Source organism: Zonotrichia leucophrys, chromosome 3, assembly GCF_028769735.1.
Source record: "Zonotrichia leucophrys gambelii isolate GWCS_2022_RI chromosome 3, RI_Zleu_2.0, whole genome shotgun sequence".
Lineage (NCBI taxonomy): Eukaryota > Metazoa > Chordata > Aves > Passeriformes > Passerellidae > Zonotrichia > Zonotrichia leucophrys.
Genome location: NC_088172.1, coordinates 100,831,349 through 100,854,016, shown reverse-complemented (window position 1 = coordinate 100,854,016; position 22,668 = coordinate 100,831,349). Strand labels below are relative to the sequence as shown.

General features: G+C 41.3%; 1 protein-coding gene across 3 annotated transcripts in view; it reads left to right on the top strand.

Annotated features, from left to right (window-relative positions):
• Window positions 1–22,668, top strand: part of RIN2 (Ras and Rab interactor 2) — a 62,856-nt gene that overhangs the window by 26,618 nt on the left and 13,570 nt on the right. For all 3 annotated transcript variants that reach the window (XM_064709616.1, XM_064709615.1, XM_064709617.1), the window contains 6 exons: window positions 3,363–3,457; window positions 10,478–10,670; window positions 11,285–11,396; window positions 13,141–13,213; window positions 15,188–15,279; window positions 18,530–19,672. In XM_064709616.1, coding sequence (XP_064565686.1) covers window positions 3,363–3,457; window positions 10,478–10,670; window positions 11,285–11,396; window positions 13,141–13,213; window positions 15,188–15,279; window positions 18,530–19,672 — 1,708 coding nt within the window. The remainder of the gene's footprint in view (window positions 1–3,362; window positions 3,458–10,477; window positions 10,671–11,284; window positions 11,397–13,140; window positions 13,214–15,187; window positions 15,280–18,529; window positions 19,673–22,668) is intronic.

The window sequence follows — 22,668 nt, the reverse complement described above, 5'->3', positions numbered from 1 at the left end:
TAGAGCAGCTTCACAAATGTGACTGGAACCCTTGGGAGTGACTTGCTTCTGGTGAACACACTGATTTTACTGCTTGTAAAACATCCTGGACGATGCAAAGCAAAAAATGTTGTGTTATAGTAAGAGAATGCTGAGGTGCCATGGTTGTGGGCTGTATGTAGGAGTTCCACTGTCACACTTGCCAGCTCCCAAAAGCTGAGCTCAGTCTCATAGAGTTCTGAATCAATTGACAATAAGCAGAGTGTGGTGCTTTATGAAAGGAAATGCTGTGGTTTAAGATGTTTGCATTTCCTCATTTCGTTCATGGATGTTAGGAATGTAAACAGTTAGTACATGGATATTTGGCAGTCTGATGTTTAGGATAGATTTGGTTAGGCAGTACTGTACTGGGCTGCTGTGTGAATTCATGTTGCCTGAGTCATTATTATTATTTGGGTTTACAGTGGTTATACTGTAGTGTCTTTTGAATTTACAGAGCAGTGCTTTATCAGAAATAAATTTTAAAGGAAAAATCATTGCACACAGAAATAGCTGTTTTATAATGTTATATAAATCTCATTTAAATTTTGGTTTTTTTAATACTTATTAATTAACCACCTGAGAAGATGTCATATTTCCAAATGCATTTTTCAAGTAAACCTCCTCTTTCTATAGTATAGTAGGGTAATATCTATTTCACAGACCTAAACAAGATTTCTTCTGATTACTATTTAATTCATTGGGTTCATGTATGCTGTTTTACACTAACAGAGGCCTCTGACAAATGTATACATCCACTTCTCTTGCACTTACTGTGTTGATTTCAAGTCTGTTGAAACAAAGGGATGAGTTTTCCTATTATTTCCAGCCAAAGAGGTACCATACTTGTTGCAAATAGAGAGGTGTCTTTGAAGAATTCTGATATTCTTAGCTTTGCACTAAAAAGGCAGAGCCTTCTGCTGCTGCTTGTTTCCTCAGGGCTGGAGCTAATAATAGTACATAGCCAGGATCCTTCCTGTGTTTTCTAGAAACAGGTTATTATTAACAGCTCACCTTGTGTGATGCTGGTCACCTGTGCATCATGTGTGCTGTGTAATCCCCAGAAGCTTCATTGGCCCTAAATACTGGGAAATGCTGTCATAAAATCATGACTGCACCTCACATTTTTTGTAGAAAAATGCTGTTGTAACAGGATGGGTCAGATAACTGCAAGGATACACAAATGATGTGACTCCATAAGATTTTCGTGAATCAAGGGAAGAGCAACTTTTTTTGTCATTAAAGAGAATTTAAGGAAAATTAGTTGGAAATTGCAGAAAATATTAGTGGTTTATTCTAGAAAAAAATGAGGGGTTTCTTCCTAGAGGTCAGTGTTTTAGTTCAAGTGGAGTTCAGGGTGGTAGGTGATTGGTCTTGGTTGGGTTGTGGTGTGTTCCATCCTGGGGAACTTCACAAGTCAGTCTGGGGTTTGATGCCACACTTTAACCTGGTTTCCTTGCCCAGAGTGTTGATTTTTTAGAGACTAAGAGTCTTTTTAGAGACTGATTTGTCATGGAGGCTGTGTAGCACACCCAAGAAATGTAGCCTGTAGAATAGAATGTGAGCATAAGGCTGCTTGAAAGGTGCCATTTTGTGCAAGTCCTCTTTAGAAAAAGAAACAAAATTGCTAAACATGGAAGAATTCCTCTCAGGAATAATTTCTGCAGAGTTCTCTTCAAGGCAGGCATACAAATTCAAAAGCATTAAGATTACTTGGCTGTTAGCACAGTTTGGATGAGAGTTCTTTGCTGAGATTTTGTTTTCTGGGGGGGAGATGGGTTTTATCATAGCTCAGGTCAAAGCCTGCTAACAGAGTTAACTCAGTTGTATTTGGTTTCCTCTGGGTTATTGGTTTGCCTTTAATGTTGATTAGTTTCTCGTTCTTCATTCTCTTGTCTATCTCTTCCCAGACCAGGAGTCTTGGACTATGCCAAGGGTGATGTTTGGAGTTGACATTCATTAATGGTTGTTACCTTTTGTGTCTTTTCTATTTTGTGTGCTGCTCCCAGTCTGCTGAGATGTTAAGGTCATCCATCAGACCTTGTGGTGGAACAGTCCTTTGAAAAGAAACTTTAAATTCCTTTGTCCCTGACTAAAGTTATATTAAAAAATGCTAAACTTATATAATTTCCAACACTTTGAACTCTGACTTGGACAGAAGAAAACCCTTAGGGTGTGGGTAATGGTAATTCATTCTTACATAAGGTTCAGTTATTGGAGTTGGCCAGTTGTAAGCAGACTAAAACTTCATTTGAATTGATTGGAATAATGGTGTTCAGCAGAGGAGAGTGTGAATTCCTGGGGTGGAGGAAAAATTCAATGTAACAATTTAGGAAAATGATGCCTGCAATTCTTTGAAAATGCTGCTGTACTGAGTTGCCTGCCCTGAGTGGGACTCAGGCTCACACCTTCAGGGCAGCTGTGAAAACTGTTCTGACTTGGACCCAAAGCTGGTTTTGCTTCATACTCCAGGATTTTTGTTTGTTCTGATGTGCAGGGGTGGTGGTAGAGATTGCTGCATCACTGCAAACCTTTTATTAGGTTCCCTCCTGGTAGGAGAGAGGGAAATCTGTTAGTGTTTATAGGCTCTTGTGGTGGGCATGACAAGCAAACTTGATGCATTGGCTACAAAGAAGTGTTCAAGAGAGCAGGCTTTGCAAATTTCACGGTTGGTTTCTGCTCAACAAAATGTTTCCCTGAAGTCTGGCTAGCAAATTCTGTATTTCTCACAATACAACCTTAATGCTAATCTTGCCTACCTTAAAATGAGTTTTTGCCCTCATACCCAGAATTAGGTTGGTGTTCTGCCTGAGTTGAAGGGTTGCAAGGCAATTCTTTTTTAATTGAATTGTTGTGTTCAAGTGGAGTCCAAAACCTAATGTGAAAAGCAGCCACCCACTCCCTTCTTGCTTCATTGCTTTTCATCCTCCACAGCATTGTAATTCTGGATTAGTGTCCCTAAAAACTCTTGCACATGGAATTCTTCTAATTTTTTTTTTGAGAAGGTAAATGGTACAAACAGCTAAATAATTTAGTTATTGTAAGATGCTGTATAATGCACAACTGCAAATTCAGTTGTGTAGGCTGCAAATTCAATCCATTTAAATTAAAAGGCTAACCAAACTGGAAGGTTTTGTTCTGGCACAGAACAGGAATTACTTTTCCTCTGAACCTTTAAACATGGCCCCAACCCTTACTTGTTCCTTTGCAAGGGGAAGTCCAAATAGGATACGATTTTACAAAAAAAGAAAAAGTTTGCAATCTCTGGTGACTAAACTTGCCCTGGCTTCTTTTCCACGCCTCTTCCACTCACTTGATGTCATACTATTTTTGTCCCTTTCTAGCTCATTGACACAATTGCCTCAGAAATCGGAGAACTGAAACAGGAGATGGTACAGACAGATCCCCCAGTGGAAGATGAATCTACTGATTGGCAAAGGTGATTAAAATGTTTATTTTCATGGTTCTGGAGAGTCTACCACAACAGGAATGTTTTCGTTGTGCTTTCTTCTTGGGTGGCTTATGTCCTAGCACTTTTCTCCCTGGCAGCATAAGAGGTGTAGATAATTTTGCTCTTGATCCAAGGAATTTGCCTTTGTGCAGGAGATTCAGTTGTTTGGTGTATTTGCCTTAATATCTTCTAATTGCAACTGAGCTTCACTTTGTTGTTAAAAACCTTGGATACTGATGAATGTGTAAAGCAGGAAACTACTGCTATTATTACCATTGTCTGTGGCACAGCTTTGCTTCATGCTGTAAAGACAAAATGTGCATTGCTTCAAGTGGCTTTTTGAAGATTCAAGATACAGTAACATGAATTATTTATGCTCTCAGGTTAGGAAGTAAAATATTGACTGCTATGAGCTGATGCATGTGTGGGTTATGTGTTTAAGTTAATTTATATATGAGTAACTTGCACATAAAAAAATAAAATTGTACCTTTGAGTGGGCAGAATGGGACCCCAACATTTTGGCTTTTCTTGAACACTTACATCTGCTAAACATCTGGAGGATAAACAATATTTTAGTCCTGGTGTTAACAAGAGAACATTTTGTACTTACCTGAAATATTTGCTGCAAGAGGAAAGCAGCCAGTGGTAGGTGTTGTGTTTTATCTGACTGCATGGTCCAGGCCAGCTCTGGAGCTGTTGGGCTTTGTTCTTCTAGCAGTGAGTTAATGAAGTGGAAAATTGTTTTTAGAATTAAATCCAAGATTTTTAGCTCTTTTTCTTCCTGTGAATTCTGTTGAAATCTGCTAGAACTTAGAGCAAAGCATGTGTAGATTATTTTCAAAAACATTAAGCAGCAGCTTTGTTGGCCAAAGAGTAAAGAATGTCAGACAGTTGAACTAATTAAAGTTCTTGGCTATGGCCCTGGTTGAACATTACTCAAGTTTCAGAGCTTTTGAGAGTTCTTTTAGAGGGACAGAAAGGATATTTTCTTCATTTTTGTCAATTCAGCTAATTAACTTCAGAGATCATCAGCTACTTTTCAGTAAAGAAAAGGCTTCTTGTGTCTTTGAATACATCATATGTATGAAAGGCTAAGGTCTACTGATTTAAAATCTTGGTGGAAGCACTCAGCTGGAAACAGTCAACTAAACCTCCCCATTTTACAGGTCATGAGTTTTCTTTTTATTGATTTTTTAACGGATTTTTAATCTTAATTTGTTAATCTTGACTGCAAAACATATTATGGTTTAAGATAAAGTAAACCTAACATAAAAATTAAGATAAAGATAAACTTAACATAAAGAAATGAATAATGAAATTTCCATGAAAAATAATAATAGCCATCAAAAAATGTATTTTCAAGATGATAATGTGAAATATGAAGGCTGAATAAATGAGCTAAAGTCAAACCTACTGTGTCTACAAAATTCTGAACTGCCTGCTTCTATGTAAGGAAGAAGTTGTATCAAAGTTGGTAAGTTAAGAAATTTAGTTGTGCACTGACACCTTTTTTTTAAATATAGTGCTACAGAGCAAGATTATAGTAATTTCAACAAGAGTTTTCCAGAGTTCTTATTTAAACTAGACACCTCACAAGGCTGTGTTTACTGTCATAACTTTTATTTCTTTGTGGTTAATTAAAAACCTAGCAGTTAATGGAGTTTTCTTATTGCTTTCTGCTGTTCAGCAGTTGGTGTGTAGAAATGACCTTTGGATTTGTGTCTAGGGATATTTGAGCTCAGTGGAATGTCCATTTTTCTTGCTCTTTTTCCACCTTAGCAGGTATCCACAGACACCCAGGGCAGTTCTGGAAAGGCATTGCAGAGCTCTCAGCTGAATTCAGAAAGATAAGGACATGAAATTGTGTGTCTGCAGCCTTAGTAGTGTGGTTTGAGGTTTTTTGTGGTTATGTGGTGACTTTCAGATTTATACTCCTCATTTTATATGCTCCTTTATTTTGAGCTCATTTCTCCATTTCATACAGTATGATTCCATACATACAAGACTGTGACAAGAATATGACTCCATTTCCTACAAGAATGATTCAAGGGCTCACTTTGGCTTGTAAATATGTAAAAGCCAGGCAAAAAAACAGGCTTGCAAAAATGTGTTTTAGGAGGGACTGTTTCAATATACCACTGTTTTGATGCCTCACTTTTTTCCTCTATTGAGACGTTTGTCTCAATAATTCAAATGAGCGGAGTTGTCAGAAAAGGCAATCAGTGGGACAGGTTTCTGTCATGCCATTCCAGTGACCTTTGAAAGAGTAACAAGAGAGCTCCTGCATGCAGTGGCAGCCAGGAGCATGTGGGACAGGTCTGGTGGCACCTGGATGATCTTTTAGGTGCCCCCAGGCCCTCTGCAAATCCATGTGAATGTCCATGAGGAGCCAGCTCTTCCTGCTGTCCTGGAGGGAAGGCTGTAAAGCTCCAGGGCACTTCCCAGGGAATAGTTCAGGGATGCTTTGCTGCTGGTGGCAGCTGCAGCATCTCATTCCCTTCCTGATCTGTTCCTGTGGAAGGAGCAGGGCAGAGCTTTGCTCCCTGCCTTGTGTCCTGCCCTGCACAGCCCTCACACTGCTCTTTTCCACTTCAGCAGAGCCATCTTCTGTCCAGCACAGAGAATAATTTCTGCTATTGCTGACAGGCTGGCAAGTGTCCAGAAACCTCCTTCCCAGCTGCCTTGTCTTGTCCTTTTGGCTGCAATGGGATGCAGGAGGAAGTTAGCAGTGGCTCTCTGCCCCTCCCGCTGATGCTCAGTATCACTGTATAGACTGGGCAGGGTTATAAAGAGCTGTTGGATTTACAGAAATCCAGGAAAATAGTCAAACTGTGAGGTGGGTAACTGCGGTGGGACTGGAGCAAGGTTCACATCATGACCAAGGATCATCCTGGTTCAAAGCTTGGGCCTGATCCTTGTCATTTTTATTGTGAGCTGAGTCTAATCAGGATGCAGCACTGCATTGTTTATCTTGGCAGTTACCTCTCTGTACTTCCCACGTGTTTATGGGTTTTGTCAAATCTAAGGAAACTTGCATGAGTCATGTGTTTTCTTTAGTTCATTGTGAATAGTGTTTAAGCGTACCTTTCTCACTGAAGAGGAACTGTGTAGCAGCCCTGAATTAAAGCACACCATTCATTAAGGCTGATTTGTGTTTTGATTTTGAGTTTGCTGTGACCTGATCAGATTGTCTTTTATCAGGAATCTTTTTTTTCTTTTTCAAACTCCCAAACAAACAACACAAACCAGCCCAAACATCCTCCAACCCGAAAGTAAAACCAGGAGAGGAATTTAGTTGTTGCATAATATACATAATTTGTGAGCATATTTTCCTAGCATTTAGGTTACAGGAACTTCTTATTCTTGTTCAGTACATGAGTTAATCTGTTGCTCATAAATTCAAATGGTTATTCTTTCCATGCAATTGTTTCCAGAGTAGTTCCCCACACATTCCAGTCCCAAATAATTTTAGTCTAACTCTAACACTTACTGAGTTTTGAGAACTCCCATGTGTCATAGTTTGACTGTATGTCTAATGCCCAGATCATTAATTAAAATTATTTTAAGAACAAAAAAGTAAACTGGGAATATGATGCTCAGTAGAGCTAGACCACTGCAAATAGGCTGTCAAAACAGACCAGTGGGGGTTTTTTACTGGTTTTGCTCCCAGGCCTTGGGAAGTGGCTTCTTGTAGGTTGTATGTGGTTTGCCAGGTGTGGTTTTTCCAAGGTGTGCTTTTCCCAGAGTTTACCAGGTTAGATGTTTCTCTCTGCCTCCTTCTTTATCATTTCGAAAAAGAAAATAATTTTTAAAAAGTGTTTCATATTCCTGTTTACCTCACCACAGGTTGCAATAACATTCTAGTGCTGATTTATCCGAGTTGCATTGGTGCTGTTTGAACCATTTGTGTTTAGGAGTGGCAGAAATTCTGAATCAGATATTGATAATCTTGGGTTTATTTCTTGAGGGAGCAGAAGCAGCTGCCTTAAGGAGGTGCCTGTGTATGTAAGTCAGAGAGTTTCCTCCTTGGACCTCAGCATGTGGGAGGGATTGTGCATGTAAGTACCTGGAGGTTCAAAAAACCTGAAAAGTTCCTTTTGTATTTGACCCTTGTTTGTATTTGACCCTTTTCCTGACAGAAGGAATGATGAATCTGACTCCATGTTCTCAGAAGGCTAATTTATTATTTTATGATGCTATATTATATTAAAGAATACTCTACTAAAGAATACAGAAAGGATACTTACAGAAGGCTAAAAAGATAATAATGAAAACTTGTGACTCTGGAAAGAGTCCCAACTCAGCTTGGCACTGATTGGCCAAAGAGTCAAAACAACTCACACCAGAATCCAATGGAACAATCACCTGTGGGTAAACAATCTCCAAACACATTCCACATGAGCACAACACAGGAGAAGCAAATGACATAATTATTGTTTTCCCAGGAGAAAAATCCTGGGCAAAGGGATTTTTCAGAAAATGTGAATGCCACAGCTCCCCATTCAAATTTTTGGTGGTCTAGGGGTTGTGGGACAGCACAAAGCCAGTCATAGCAAAGAGGAACATTGTGACCCTAAGACTCTAAGTGCAAACTCTTGCCAGCTTTGGGTTGTTTTGTGGTATCAAGCAATGCCAGCATTCTAGCTCATCCCAGTCACACACCTTTTGAATGTGAGGTAGCTGTCCTTAGCAGGAAAAACACTTTCCCTCTTGGATATATTCCCCCTTGCAGCATATTTGGTTTTCACCTCCTGACCAAGGGGAGTTGAAATGATTTGTATCTGTTTAAGCTTGCAGCCAGCATTGGTGTATAACTTGTACTTTGCCACAGCTCCCTGTGGTTTGTAATGCAGCTAACTGGCACTGAGGGTGAGTGGGGAATTTCTAAACAGTATTTACAGCTCAGGAAAACACTTTTGTGGTTCATGATTTGATTTCTTGGAGATTCCTCCATTGCAACACTAGGCTCTGCTGGGACTGGTTGAAAAGGGAAGCCAGTATTCCTACTGAGGCAGTTTCAGACCTGCTCATGACTGATGTAAAAAGCACTTCCCTCCTGCACCCAGTGTGTTTCTGTGTATTTTGTGCCCCTTGAAGGCATCCTGGCTGTTAGTAAAAGCTTCTGATGCTTGTGGGCAGGGGAGGAAATCATCTGCATCTGAGATGCCTTGGAAATCCGAAAAGCATCACATCATAAATAAGCAAACAGAAAGAGGAAAAATAAATAGGCAAACTCTGCTAGTGGTAATTGATCCAGGTAATGAAATGTCAAATGATTTTGCCTGCTCTTAGCTGATCATACAGTGAAAGTTCTCTTCCCCATTTACTTTCCTTGCTTGCCCTCTGCAGAGATTCTGCAAGTTGCTGAAGAAAGCAGTTTGGTAGTTTGGGGGTTTTTCTGTTGTTTGGTTGGTGGGTTTTAATTTGGTTCAGCTTATTTTCTTTGGTGTGAGGTTTTTTGCAGGGGGAGCAGAGAGGCTTTTTGTTTGTTTTGAAAGTATTCAGTGCTCCTGTGCATGTGAACTCTGTCCCTGCTTGCTGAGGGAACAGGAGCTGGCATAATGAGGGTGGTAAATGCTGTTAGTGATGCTTGGGGCCTGTCCAAAGCAGGGAATTCAGGAGAGCTGCACAGTGTGCAGTGGGGAGGTGGAGCTGTGTTGTCCTCTCCTGCTGCAGAAAAGGTCTGCAAGGGGAACACATCCTCTGCAGGGTGCTTCTTGTCTCTTCCTGAATTCTATCATCAGGAAGCTGTTACCAGAATAACTGCTTCATAGTGATTTCTAGCATGGGGAGAACCACGGGATGTACTTCTAGCTCAAAAATGAGGAATTTGAGCCAGCAGCACATGTGCACTTGTACTGGGTGTTCTGTACTATATGAGTGGTGGTGAAGCTCTGCATAACTAAAGGAGTTCTCCAAGTATTCTGTTTATTTGGATTTTTAATAACAAGAATCTGCAGCCTCCAAGAATTCTACTTTAATACTGAATGTAGCAGTAACTTCAGATGCCCTGCTCCAAATACATTTTAACCTTACATTATCTTGTCACATTCACACTTAGCTTAAGCTTTTATTTCTCACATAGCAGTCAATCCACAGCCAAAGGAATTTGGAGCATAACTATACAATTCCTTACTTGTTTCTGATCCTGGAAAGTGTAGTATTAAAATATGAGGTAAGGACCTTTCATGGCAAAAATGGAAAAAAAAGTAAATATCTGCAGAACTTAGCAGGATTATGATAAGAAGTGACTGCCACTTATGACATATTTTTTAAGGAAACTCTGCCTTAGGGAGGATTATTTGGCGATTTAACTTTTTTTTTCTTGTTTCTTTCTTGGGTTTCTCATGTCTTTCTCACCTCCTGTCACTGTGACCTCTTAGCAGAGGGGAGCAAAGATGGATATGCAGCTGTGAAGGCAACAGAGCTGCTGGAGCAGAGACAGTAGTCTGGGCATAAGGTGAAGTGATGGTTTGTGGACTTGTGTTGTGAAAATAATCCCTCCAGACAGATAAAGTCCTTGTGTCTGGTGCAGTGGTCACCAATAGGTAGTGGGCTGCTCCATTGTCAGAGTATTGAACAGATTTTTCTGTCAGGCATGAGAGACCAGGATTTCTGTGGGTTGCAGCATGTGCAATCAATCTGGCAATAAAAGTGTCTGAATTGCATAAATATCCTTGAAGAGAAGTTTTTCCATATCTTAGCACAGCAAAGAAGGCAAGTGAAACATTCTCTCAATCACATCTGCACATACAAGTGTACCTGAAGTGATGGCTGAGTTTCTCCAACCTCACAGAAGAATGCTAAGGCTTATCTTCAAGCTGGCTTTGAACTGAGAACCTTTAAAAAGAATTTTTGTGTATGCTAAATATAAGAATTCTCAGTAGGATAAGTACCAGCCCAGAGTGTCAGCAGCACATGAGCTTTGTGGTAATTCTGTTCACTGACCTAAGTGATTGTTCATAAGAGGTTAACATTTCTAATTGTTTTTTCTAAATTTTCCACAGTCTAATCAAGGATATGGATAATATCTCTCCTGAAAAAAATGATGTCAAAAGCTGCCCCCGGGACTCTGGATATGACAGCCTATCCAACAAGCTGAGCATATTGGACAAGCTCCTCCATACCCACTCTGTGTGGCTGCAGCTTGGTCTGAACGATGCTGAAGCCTTGGAAATTTTGCAGACACAGCCTCCTGGGGTAAGAAGAATCTCAATTTCTTTAAGGACGTGCTTTTCCCAAATGTTGTGCTGCCATTTTATGTGACAGTGTTCACAGGGGTTCTTGGGATGAGAGAAGAGATGAGGATCTGACTCCATGTTTCAGAAGGCTGATTTATTATTTTATGATATATATTACATTAAAACTGTACTAAAAGAATGGAAGAAAAGGTTTCATCAGAAGGCCAGCTAAGAATAGAATAGGAAGGAATGGTAACAAAGGTTTATGGCTTGGCTCTCTGTCCGAGCCAGCTGGGCTGTGATTGGCCATTAATTACAAACAACCAACATGGGCCAATCACAGACCCACCTGTTGCATTCCACAGCAGCAGATAATCAATGTTTACATTTGTTTCTGAGGCCTCTCAGCTTCTCAGGATGAAAAATCCTAAGGAAAGGATTTTTCATAAAAGATGTCTGCAACAATTTTATACCCAGGTGTTAGATCCAATACAGTAATGACCAAGTGAATTTACAGTATGTTTTGGAGCAGACATCATGGGATTGTTGTGGTTCCTTTTTGTATATGATCTGTATTTATTCTGGCATCTGTGATGAAGCTAATACCATGTTTTTCTGCCTTCTCCCCAACAGATATTTCTGGTTAGGAAATCTGCAAGGCTGCAGAGGAAAGTCATCTCTCTGCGTGTGTCCAGTGACTGTGGGTCCTGCCTGAAAGAATTTGCCATAAAAGAAAGTACATACAGTAAGTTGTGAGTTACATACTTTTCAGCTGTTCCTCAGGTACTTTTTCCCTGTAGGATGCAGGAGCATTTGCACTGCTGAAACCCACAGCAGAGGATACCCAAAGTCATGCAAATAATGTCATGGGCTGCTCTCTGAGGTGGGCTCTGGGAGTGGGTCACACTACTTGAACTGGAATGTTTCTACTATGTACCTTGCTGAATCCAGTATTCATTTATTTTTATGGGTAGTTTTCATCTTAGAAACTTCTAATCTTTTGTAGAAACATGGTCTGTAATCCTGTCTGCTTTCAATGAAATGTTCTTGAATGCAACTTTGTCATGAGCTCTCTGAACTGAGGTGTGGGATGGGTTGTTGGGTTTGTTTTTGTTGTTGGGGTTTTTTTGGTTGTTTGATTTTTATGTGTGTGATAGCTAAATGGATTTTAACCTGTTAGAACTGTTTCTGTTGCAACAGATCAATGATTTCCCTTTTTAATTCAAACTATATTTGTTCTTTCTTTTTTTAGTAGAAATGAGCAAATGTTAACACTCCAAATTGTTTTGAACCAATAATGCCCTCATATCTTTAGAAGGGAGAGTGTGAAAAATAAGTTTGAGATTTAGGAATGAAAAAAAGGAAGCTGCAGCTGGTGAGTGTATGTGGTGCTGAAACTGCAAGCGGAGCAAATATTTCATTTTAACGAGAAAGAGAAAACTGAAGAAAATTAGCAAAAGTTTCAGTTAATCATCCCTGAAACAGAGAGTCTATAGTTAACTTCTATTTCTATTTGTAAACTGACATAATTTTGGTTGAGTTTTTCCTTTTTTATCTCTCCCTCCCCTCCACCCAGGAACAAAAAGTTAATTCTATGTGGTTTTAGTTCCAGCTACAAGCAAGGCAAGGCAAAGAGAAAGTTGTCAGTAATAGTTGATGTAAGTGTGGTCTAAGGCTTTGTTTATAGGCTTGAAATTCCTATCTAGAAAAGAATTATGTGCTGTCTTTTATGAAAAAAATTCTTCCACAAGGGGGAGATATTTACTGATGGCTTTAGCCATTTGTCACAGCTGAGGTTTTAGACCAGAGGCAAAAGATCTGGATCATTGCACTGTAGGAGCTTTTTCTGCTTGATCTGTGAGATTTGCTACTGGCCTCAGAGAGAGCCTGAGGTAATCTCATTATTACTGAGAATAAGTGTTTGTATCAGTAAGAAACAATGGTATCAAGTAGGGAAAAATGAAAGGCACTGCTCCTGTCTTCCTCTTCCCTTTTGCAAGGCAGTGGCATGCAACGGCTGTCAGAGTTTTTAAGCATTTTCAGGTTAAAAGTGAATGAAAATTTATCTCCCTTTATGTTCTACACTCCTAGGGTGAAGACAGTGATAGAATAGAATTGAAGAGGAGGAAATAAGACATTTAAAATTAGGTATATTAGTACACTGGGCAAACAAAGCCTCAGTTATTGATTTGTTGTCTATTAGCAAAACATTGTGCAGGCCTCATCACACTTAATCTGTTTTACAGGAATTAGACCATATCCTTGGAATACAAAAGCAGACCAGCCACCAAGATTATCAGTATATTCTTGAAAATGCCTTCAGCAGGAATATGTACTTCTTCACAGAGCTGTTTTCTGTTAATCAAATAGTAGCTAGTTTGATGGTGAAAACTTATTAACTTCGTGCTAAAATCTAAGATATATTTTATTAAATTGTTTCAAGAAACAGTGGATTAATGTGTGATTGTTTCTTGTAACTTCCTTTGCAGCATTTTCCTTGGAGGGGTCTGCAATAAGTTTTGCTGATTTGTTCAGACTCATTGCTTTCTACTGTATTAGCAGGTAAGATGGTGCTGTGTTCCAAGCCACATCTGCTAGAAAGAAAATAATTTCAAAAAAATTAGTTTTGAGGAGTTGTTTCAGCTGTTGATGCTATTTATGTTGCCAATCTGTGAATATTCCTGGATACCTTAGAAGGTAGTGGTAGAAATCAGAGATGAGTCTTGGAAGCAAGTGTCTCTGTCTTACTTCATATTGATTATTGGGAGGCTGATGTGATTTTACACACCCAGCTGTGAGGTGCTGCCAAGCTGAACTTTACTTTAGCTGATCTCTTGTGATGCTTTCTTAAGTGCTCTGTAGCTCATTTAAAAGCAAGCATAAACTGGCTTGCAAAGTCCATTTCTTGGAATTGCTGGTGAGAAGAATTTTTGGAGCATAATGGAAAAATGTCAGATATGTAGAATATGACAATTGGGAGATGTCATTTTAAATAGTGAATGACAAAAATGGCCTTGTCAGCTTTGCAGTTTATGATTGCCAAACTTGCTTTCCAGGTATGCAGAAAAAATGTAGCTGGTGTTTTTATCCTTTATGTTCAATTTGACTTCAGTTTACTGGTGAGAATTTCCAGACTGAGGCTTGAGCCTTGTATGCACACACAGACAGGGCACAACCGAACTGCCCCAGTGCACATTTTCTGAAGGAAGCAGAGAGGCAGCTGTGATAGCCTCTGTCCTTTTACTGCATCAAGGCTGCCAGTTCATGCTGACCATGTGATGATTTCTGGTGTGGGATGCTCTTGGGTGCTGGGCTTGCTGGTTTTGTTTGTGGAGGAGAAGCATCTTGGACCCCTTTCCTACAGCCTCTGTTTAGCTGAGCTGTATGTGCATGTATAATAAAAGCAGCATTGGTGCCCCATGGGTAATTGGTCAGAACTCAGAAGAGAAATGAGCTGAAAATGTGTTTAAATGTAGTTTAATGAGGAGATATTCCTTGTCTTGTCACCCTTTCAGTCCTGCCCACTTGAGAGGCTCTGGTAAATTCTCTCTAAGTACCTACAGGATCATTCAGAGATTTCATGCATTAGTCTATCCATTTTCTTTCACTGAAGGTTCAATATTGCTTTGTATAGACTAAAGGGGGCAGATAGGTAGCTATTGTGAGAAAGAGACAGAACCATTTGGTACATCACAAGAAATCCAGGAGGATTTTCTAAAACCACAGGGAATTTCTTCCAGGAAGGCAGTTTAATGAGGGTTTACCTATTTTTGAGTTGCAACCATGATGATGATCTGGACTCTGGATTTTCTGTAGTACCATGTAAAGTGCTTTTCAAATACTTTTAATCTAGTGTATCACTCTTGTGGCATATGCTGGGCTTGAGTGTGAGTGGAATTCTGAGTTCCTGTTTTTTCAAGAAATTAACACACAACATAGAGAATATTTATGTGATAAAGACCTACTGTCTGTCTGTGCTGTAGCAGATGGTTGGCTTGCTCACAACCTTAAAACCAGAATTCATGCTGACACCAGTTGTGTAGGATTCTCATTTAGTCTTAATTCTGTGGGTACTACAGATGTTGCTGTTTAGCAGCATTTAATTAGAATAAAATTCTTATTCTGAAAACTGGAATAACAGTCAACAGTTTACTCAGAAAGTGAGAAGCTTTTTTGAAGTGTTGAGGGCAGGTAACAAGTTTGTATCTCACTGATCTGCTTGTAGAAGACCAGGTGTAAAAGCTTCTGTTGGAAAGGCAGAAAATTCTGAATGGCTCTGTGGAAATGATCCTAAGGAAAGTGTTGGGTGCTTGGCTGTCATTTGCCCTTCACACCTCTCTGCAATGTAAAGGAGCTTTGGGGTTGGTAATGTAATGTTTAACTGTGCTGTGTGTTTGAGGATCTTGCTACCTGACACAGCTCAAGAAGATAATCAGAAATCATACAGTGTTGCCAGTGTTGTGTTTTTTTTTAAAAAGAGATTTTCAAACCATGGATGTTGCCAAAAACCATAATGATTTTTCTCTTTGGAAACAGGGATGTCCTTCCATTCACACTGAAGTTGCCTCATGCAATTGCTGCAGCAAAGACAGAAGCTGAGCTTGAAGAAATTGCTCAGCTTGGACTGAGTAAGTAATTCCCTACGCAGATGTCTTTCCCTGTAGCACACCTGTAACATTGAAGAAATAATCTGTATCAGTAAATAGTTCATATTGGTTAGTGATGATACAAATTTTGTTTAGAAAAGCAATTTCTCTTATTTGGGAAGTCCAGACCTCCTTCTGGCCAAGGAGTGGTGCTCTTCCTTCCTTCTGTGCCTTCTGTGATATTTTTGTTAGTGCTGTTTCTTTCTTCCTTCTTCTCTTCCCTCTCTGGGCAGCCCTTGGGCAAAGCAAGTCACACATTCCCCACACAGAGGTTGATGTGGCTTCTGCTCCAAGACCAAACTGCATGCTCACATAGCACTGGCTGTGTGAGGCTGTGTAAAGCACTGGCTTTATAATTTATGGTGAGGAGAGTGTAGAAACTGAGGTCCCCTGTTGATAAAACTTCTGTTCAGATTGACATGAAAAGTTAAAATGGTGAATTTGTAGAGCAGTGCCTCAATGAAGTGGCATATTTAGAAAATGAGGAGTGTATATATGATGGTGTAGAATGTATCCATGGGCAGGGGTTAGGTGAAATTTTTAAAATACCAGAAGACAATGCAAGAGTGTCCTTGCATCACTTGGTTGATTCAGCCAAACACAGGCTCATTGTAAAGCACACCTTGAGCTCAGAGGAGATGGATGCAAAGCTTTGTAAAGCATACCTTGAGCTCAGAGGAGATGGATGCAGAGCCATTGTAAAGCACACCTTGAGCTCAGAGGAGATGGATGCAGAGCCATTGTAAAGCACACCTTGAGCTCAGAGGAGATGGATGCAGAGCCATTGTAAAGCACACCTTGAGCTCAGAGGAGATGGATGCAAAGTCATTGTAAAGCACACCTTGAGCTCAGAGGAGATGGATGCAAAGCCTCCTGGGATTTCAAACTTGGGCACCACCCAGATGAGTCATTAAGCAGCTCTGCCTTGAGCAAAGTGCTGAGTGGCTTCATTTCCTTCTCCAGGAAGGGAAGGTTTACTGTCAGCAACCTTTTTGCAGTAGATTTTTTAATAATCTTTGATTTTGAACAGGATCCTCTCTAAATCAGTGTGCTGAGGATCTTTTGAACTGTCTGGTGGGACTTTGCAGTACAACCATACCCAGGGATGTATTGCAGTGCCTTGCATTTTGGTTTGCTGCAGTAGCAATGCAATTAAAGGGTTTGTTTTAGAGAGGAGAGAAATGACTTCTGCACTGCTTGTCTGCAAGTTTAGATAATCAGGTGAAACTTTGGGTTATCATGGGAATAGAGGCAAATATGGTAGTGTTGAGGTCAATTTTTAGATGGGAAAAAGAAAGTAAAAGATCTGACTGGGATACAGTGTAATGAAGAGAGTCTCCCAGTGACACATGGAAGCCTTAAAGTAGCATGAGGTGAGTCTCTCCAGAGGAGATGGTAATGGTAGTGTTGATCGAGCTCTCCAGGCTAACCACACTTTGTCACCAGTACCCCAGAGCTCTGTGGCCTGCTTGCTGTAGAATTAGTCTTGTTCTTCAACATTCTCTGCATTGTGTGTGTTTCTTCTGTAGCTACTACATTTGAAAGCTGATGGATCAGTGTCTGTATTTGGGATCAATTACCTGACATACACCAGATCACAGTTTCCATGAGCTAAAAGCAGGCAACAAAGTTGAGATTTTGATGGAGTTTTAGGTGTCCATGTGCAGAAAAGCACACCAGAAAAGTCAACCTTTTGATGCTGTGGACTCAAGAGAGGCCTAAATACTCTCAACAGCCCTTCCTGTTAAGTGTGAGTTTTCTTTGAGGAACACCTAAGCACAAAACCCTGTGGTCTGTGAACCCAGGGCTGTATCCCCTGTCAGAGCTCTCTTGTGCAGTAGGCTCAGAGGGAGAGCTGCACAACACAAGTGAATAGCCCAGCAAACCACATCAGGAGGAACTTCTGCTAAAGATTGCAAGGCTGTTGCCAACCTGCAAGGTTTCATGTGCTGGACATATGATTCTCTCTCAGTCTCCCTCGTGCTTCACCTGCAGCAGTGCTTACATCACGTATGTTTGCAGCAGCCACGTGCCAGGCACAGGCACTGAGAGATCCGCAGGCAGGATGTGAAGTCATGAAGCTGAGAACACCAGCAACATGGCATAACTATGCAGAGAAGCATGCCTGTGCCTGTAGACATTCTCTGGCTGTGGCCTGTCACTGTGGGCTGTTTCCTGTCCTCTGCCCCACAGGCAGGACATGGCTCTTGGGCATGGACTTGTTCTGGATGCTTGGCATTTGTGCCCTTGGGCTCAGATATTATTGCTCTGTTGCTTCCAGTGAGCCATCTTGACACACTGTGGGAAAAGGACCATGTCAAGATTGGCAAATTTTAGCTAAATCTCCCTCCTCTGGTACTTTGGCATATTTCAGCATGATTTCTGCCTTCCAGGGCACATCTGGTTTCAATCTTCATACCTTCAGGCACCAGTGCTCTTTAGCAGTGCCTTGGTTGCACAAACATGCTGACACTTGTCTGGGATAAGTGCAGAGGCTGCAGCTGCAATTTGCTGGTGTAGCATAGGTTTTCCATGCCACTGGTGTGGAACTGCACGTGGGTCTCTTTATGTGTCACTGCAGTCTGTATTCTCAGGCAACCTGTCCCCACAGCAAAGGCAGGGCAGCAGGCCAGGACCTTTATTAGGCACTTGATTGCTTGGTCCACCTTGCTGAAGGTGATGTGTCCATCCACCACAGCAAAATGGGAGCTGCCTTTTCATGTATAGTTTCATGTGTTCACTGTGAAAAGAAACTGAAGCAAGATACTTGTGGAGTTTCTGGAAATGGCCTTTAGCTGGTGTAAATCAGCTTAACTATTGTCTTTAATGAAGTGAGCTTATTAATACCAACTGAGAATCTTGCTTTATTTCTCCTGAGTGAGATGCTAGTGAGAAGCTTGTGTTCATTTCAGTCTCAAGCCAGTAAAAAGTATTCTGTTACAGTCTCTATTCCTTTCTTTGATTCTCAGTTTAATTTTAAGCTTAGTGGGCTGTTTGGGAGCTATGCATTGCTCATGGTATTTATAAATGAGTAAGAGCAGCCCCAGGAATGTAGCATACAGTTATGGCTGGTGGTACTTTAAGAGGTTCACTTGGATTTTTTTCCCCTTTTAATTAATAAAATCTTGCCTAAATTTCTCGGTATTTTAAACTGATGTTGTTGAGTTGAATGTTCTGAAATCCATCTGCATGGTGTTTAGCATTCTTACGTTAATGCAATGATGATTTTCAGACTTTTGGAGCTCCCTGGCTAACAGCAAACCCCCGGATCCTTCACCTCCCTGTAGGCCTGTGCCTTTGGACAGTGCTCGCAAAGACTCACGCCAGCTCTGCCTTATAAATGGAGTGCATTCTATACGAACCAGAACGCCCTCGGAGCTGGAGTGCAGCCAGACCAACGGAGCTCTGTGTTTCATTAATCCCCTCTTCTTAAAAGTGCACAGCCAGGATGTCAGTGGAAGTCTGAAAAGGCAGAGCCCCAGAACTCCAGACGTGAATGGCACAGCGAGGGCCCGCTCCCCCCCGCCCCGGCCGCCACCTCCTGCTATTAATAGCACCCTGACGAGCCCGCAGATTTCCAGGACTATAAAGCAGGCGAGCATGCCAGAAACACTCAGCCACAAGAAGGAGAGGGGCTCGGATTTGCTGCAGAACAAGCCCACCCCGATTCCGCCTCCTCGGCTGAAGAAGCAGGCGCTGTGCTCCGAGGCAGACGGTGCCTCCAGGAGCGCGGCCGCGCTGCAGCCCCGCTCCTCCGTGTGCGTGCCCGAGGCGGCCCCGGCTGCTCCTCCGCGTGAATCCCCGCCAGCCCTGCCCCAGCCGCCTCCAGCGGCTCCCAAAAAGACTCCGGCTGCCATCTCTGAGTCACACATCCCGTGGAATGGAGGCCGGCAGAGACTGAGCGACATGAGCATTTCCACCTCCTCGTCCGACTCGCTTGACTTTGATCGGAGCATGCCGCTCTTCGGCTATGAGGGGGACACCAACAGCAGCCTGGAGGACTTTGAGGGGGAGAGTGACCAGGAGAGCATGGCACCCCCTCTGAAGCCCAAGAAGAAAAGAAGCAGTTCGTTCGTTCTCCCCAAGATTGTGAAATCTCAGCTACGGAAAGTCAGTGGAGTTTTCAGTTCCTTCATGACCCCCGAGAAGAGGATGATTAAGAAAATTGCAGAGTTGTCCCGGGACAAACGTACCTATTTTGGATGCTTAGTGCAGGACTATGTCAGCTTTCTGCAAGAAAACAAGGAGTGCCATGTTTCCAGCACTGACATGCTGCAAACAATTCGTCAGTTCATGACCCAAGTCAAGAACTACTTGTCCCAAAGCTCTGAACTTGATCCCCCAATCGAATCACTGATTCCTGAAGACCAAATAGGTAAGAAACACTGTCCTGTGTTTTTGGGGGGAAGGTGAAAATGTGGAAACTGTGTTTATAAAAAGTGATAGTCTTTGTCCAGTTCAGAAAGGTGGGGCTAACTTGGCTAGAAGAGCTTAAACCACTGAGTATTTGAGTCTTAAAAGAAGACTCAATTCCTCTCCTCCATTCCCCACCCCAAATCACACTGTTGACTTGGGTTGATTACACTATGAAGTTGTTCATAAGAAGTTATCCTTAAAATAAGTGCAATGTGGACTTTTTAATCTGTGATTATTACTTTTTTTACCTGCTTTACTGTTGACAGTACAGAACCCTTTATTTTCTGGCACACATGTGTTTTTCTCTGAATTGGACTGACATAGTTCTCAATGTTTGGTCTAAAACTGCCAAAGTTGACCATATGGACTGTAGCTGTAGAACTGGAATTTATTCAAAACCAATGATGTTTTATGACAACTTAGTTTTGAAATAAATCTGATTCCTCCAGACATTCTTAGTCACTTCTAACAAAGCTGTACTATCCCTGCACTTGAAACTAAATAAAAAGATATGTAAGAGTTTTAGAAAACAAACATGTGAAGGAGACAGAAGGGGCTGTTGTTTTCTGTAGTTTTCTGTACTTCTCTGTTAGATGTGTTTGTGGGTGGTTATGGATGAGCTATATGTTTTAACAGGAGAGAGAGATTTGTGTATCCAAAAAAGTGAAATCGTTGTTGGTGCATAAATCTCACTGCCTCTCTTGCAGAGTCTGAGCAGTATTTGTTAAAGAGCCTGTAAGCCACATTTAAGAGGTAAACACGCCTCAGGGCAGAATACTTTCCTTGTGAGCTCACTTCAGTCCTAATTTGTTTGTTTTTCTCCCTACCCCAATGTCCCAACAGTTGGCTCAGTGCAAATTTGGCAGACACTTCCTTCCCTGGGACTTGAGGGTAATTTTATATTGACATTCTGTCTGTCCTTGACCAAGATGAAGTATTCTCATGTAACCTCAGCTTCATTTACACAAAGTCAAGCAAAAGTCACAAGGGCTGCTAAAGCAAATACAGAAATGTGAAAAGTGCCCTCAGTATTCAGACTCAAAGACATGTAATATTCTCACTATAATAATATAGAGTGTTAGGTGGATGTTACATAGAAGAAAAAGCACCAAATTAAGCAGGGGATGGAGGTGCATTTTTGCCTGCATTTCTGTAGAGTGCTGGATGTTTGACAAAGCAATACAGATGGAGTTTGGTTGTAATTTTGTGAAAGCCTAGTTTGTTATGTAGTTTTCATTTCACAAGGGTGTGGTTTAATCTGAGACTGTGGGTCTCCCAAGACTGGAAAAAATGTTGTCTGCTATTAACTGTTTCAGACTTTGGAGCCCCTTAAGCTATCAGGTATAACAACTAAAACTGCCCTGGTTTTCTTCAGCGACAGAAAGTCTGGTTTTGATCATGTGACTAAACACAATTAATTTATAAAGTGGGCTGGTTTAAACAAAAAAAGAACTTGCTTTTGAATCATCTACTGCCTTTGGCTTGAGCCAGCAAACAACTGCAGTGGATCAGGAGCATCAGATGTTGCTGATCTAAGGAGATAACTATGTGACAGCAAAATTCAGTCATCCCTATGGAGAACTTTTTATGAAGTAGAGTCCTGCCTGTTGTCCACAGTTTTCCTTGACTATTTCAATATGGAATTGCAGCCCAAATTGTAACTTTGTGAGTGGTTGTTTATCCTCTCTCATCTGTCCTCACTTCCGTGGTGCAGTTTTTTCCTCCAGCGTGTCAGCCTGGTGCTGGATGTGTGCTTCTGGGATAATGCTCCTCCTTTCTGACTCATTCAGCCCTTGCTTTCATCCTCTTTTGTCTCCTGAACTTCAGTAGGTGCTGCAACAGCTCCCACAGGTTTGGTGGAACCCTTGATGTTTGGAACTTCTTTCAGTGTCTCCATAATGATCTTTTTGATCGTGTAGCTTTTCTTTTAGAACTGCATCATGGACTCTTTCAGGCAAAAAACTTCTGCAGCAGATCTTTTGAGCTTCCCAGATAGGGAAAATTGTTAAGCTTCTGCAAAATCACTGGGAAAATATCCTTCAGGGTTTCTAGTCCTGACAGATGCCTCCCAACCTTAGCACTGCAGGCTGTTAACCCTCCCTGAAGCAATGGGACTCCCAGTGCTGGCACAGAATCAAGAGTAAGGCCCATGGCTCTTTATTGTTTAAGGATGAATGTAATTTATTTTTATAAAAGGCATCCACACCTCAATTTGTATCCACAGAATAAAGACTGGTCTGAGGAGATCCTGGTAGTCCAGAGCTGCTTGATCAGCAAATGTTTGAGAGTTTTTGTCTTTTCATCTTTTCCTGGCTTTGAACAGAGCGGAGTCAAGTTGAATGCTGTCACTTTGCCAAGTGGGATCTAACATCTGACATCTAAACAACTTCAGTCTCAGTGCCCAAATCTGGCCCTGAACCAAGAAATTTCTGGTTTAAACTACTTGTCAGTAAGGTACTAACTGATCATGTGGGAACGTCCCTAAACAATTCCTTCTATTACTTGTTTTGGTATTTCTGATATGTTAGGGATATTTAAATGCTGAGTGTTAAAGAAGCTTGGGGAGAATGTGCTGGTCCCTTACTGGCAGTCCATGCCTTATTGAAGGTCCTTGGGTCTGTACAGAGGACTTTCAGGCAGACTGAGCTGGACATACAAATTAACTGGAGCCCAGGACTGACCCCCATGGTACCTCTTCTCCAATGTCTGCCTTGTGTGACAGCCAGCCATGGATACTTGGGCTTTCAGTGCAGTGTTCTGTGCACCTGTTAGTGCATGCTGCTTATGGTTATTACAGCAAGACAGTATTTCCCTGGTTTGTTTATATGGAAGGTGGACAGAATTAAACCTAAATTAGGTCTTAAAAAGGTTAAGCAGCAGCCCACCCCAGATCCCCTCTTCTTTACTAATCCAGTTACCTCCTAAAGGAGCTGGAATGGTATGTCACTATTTCTG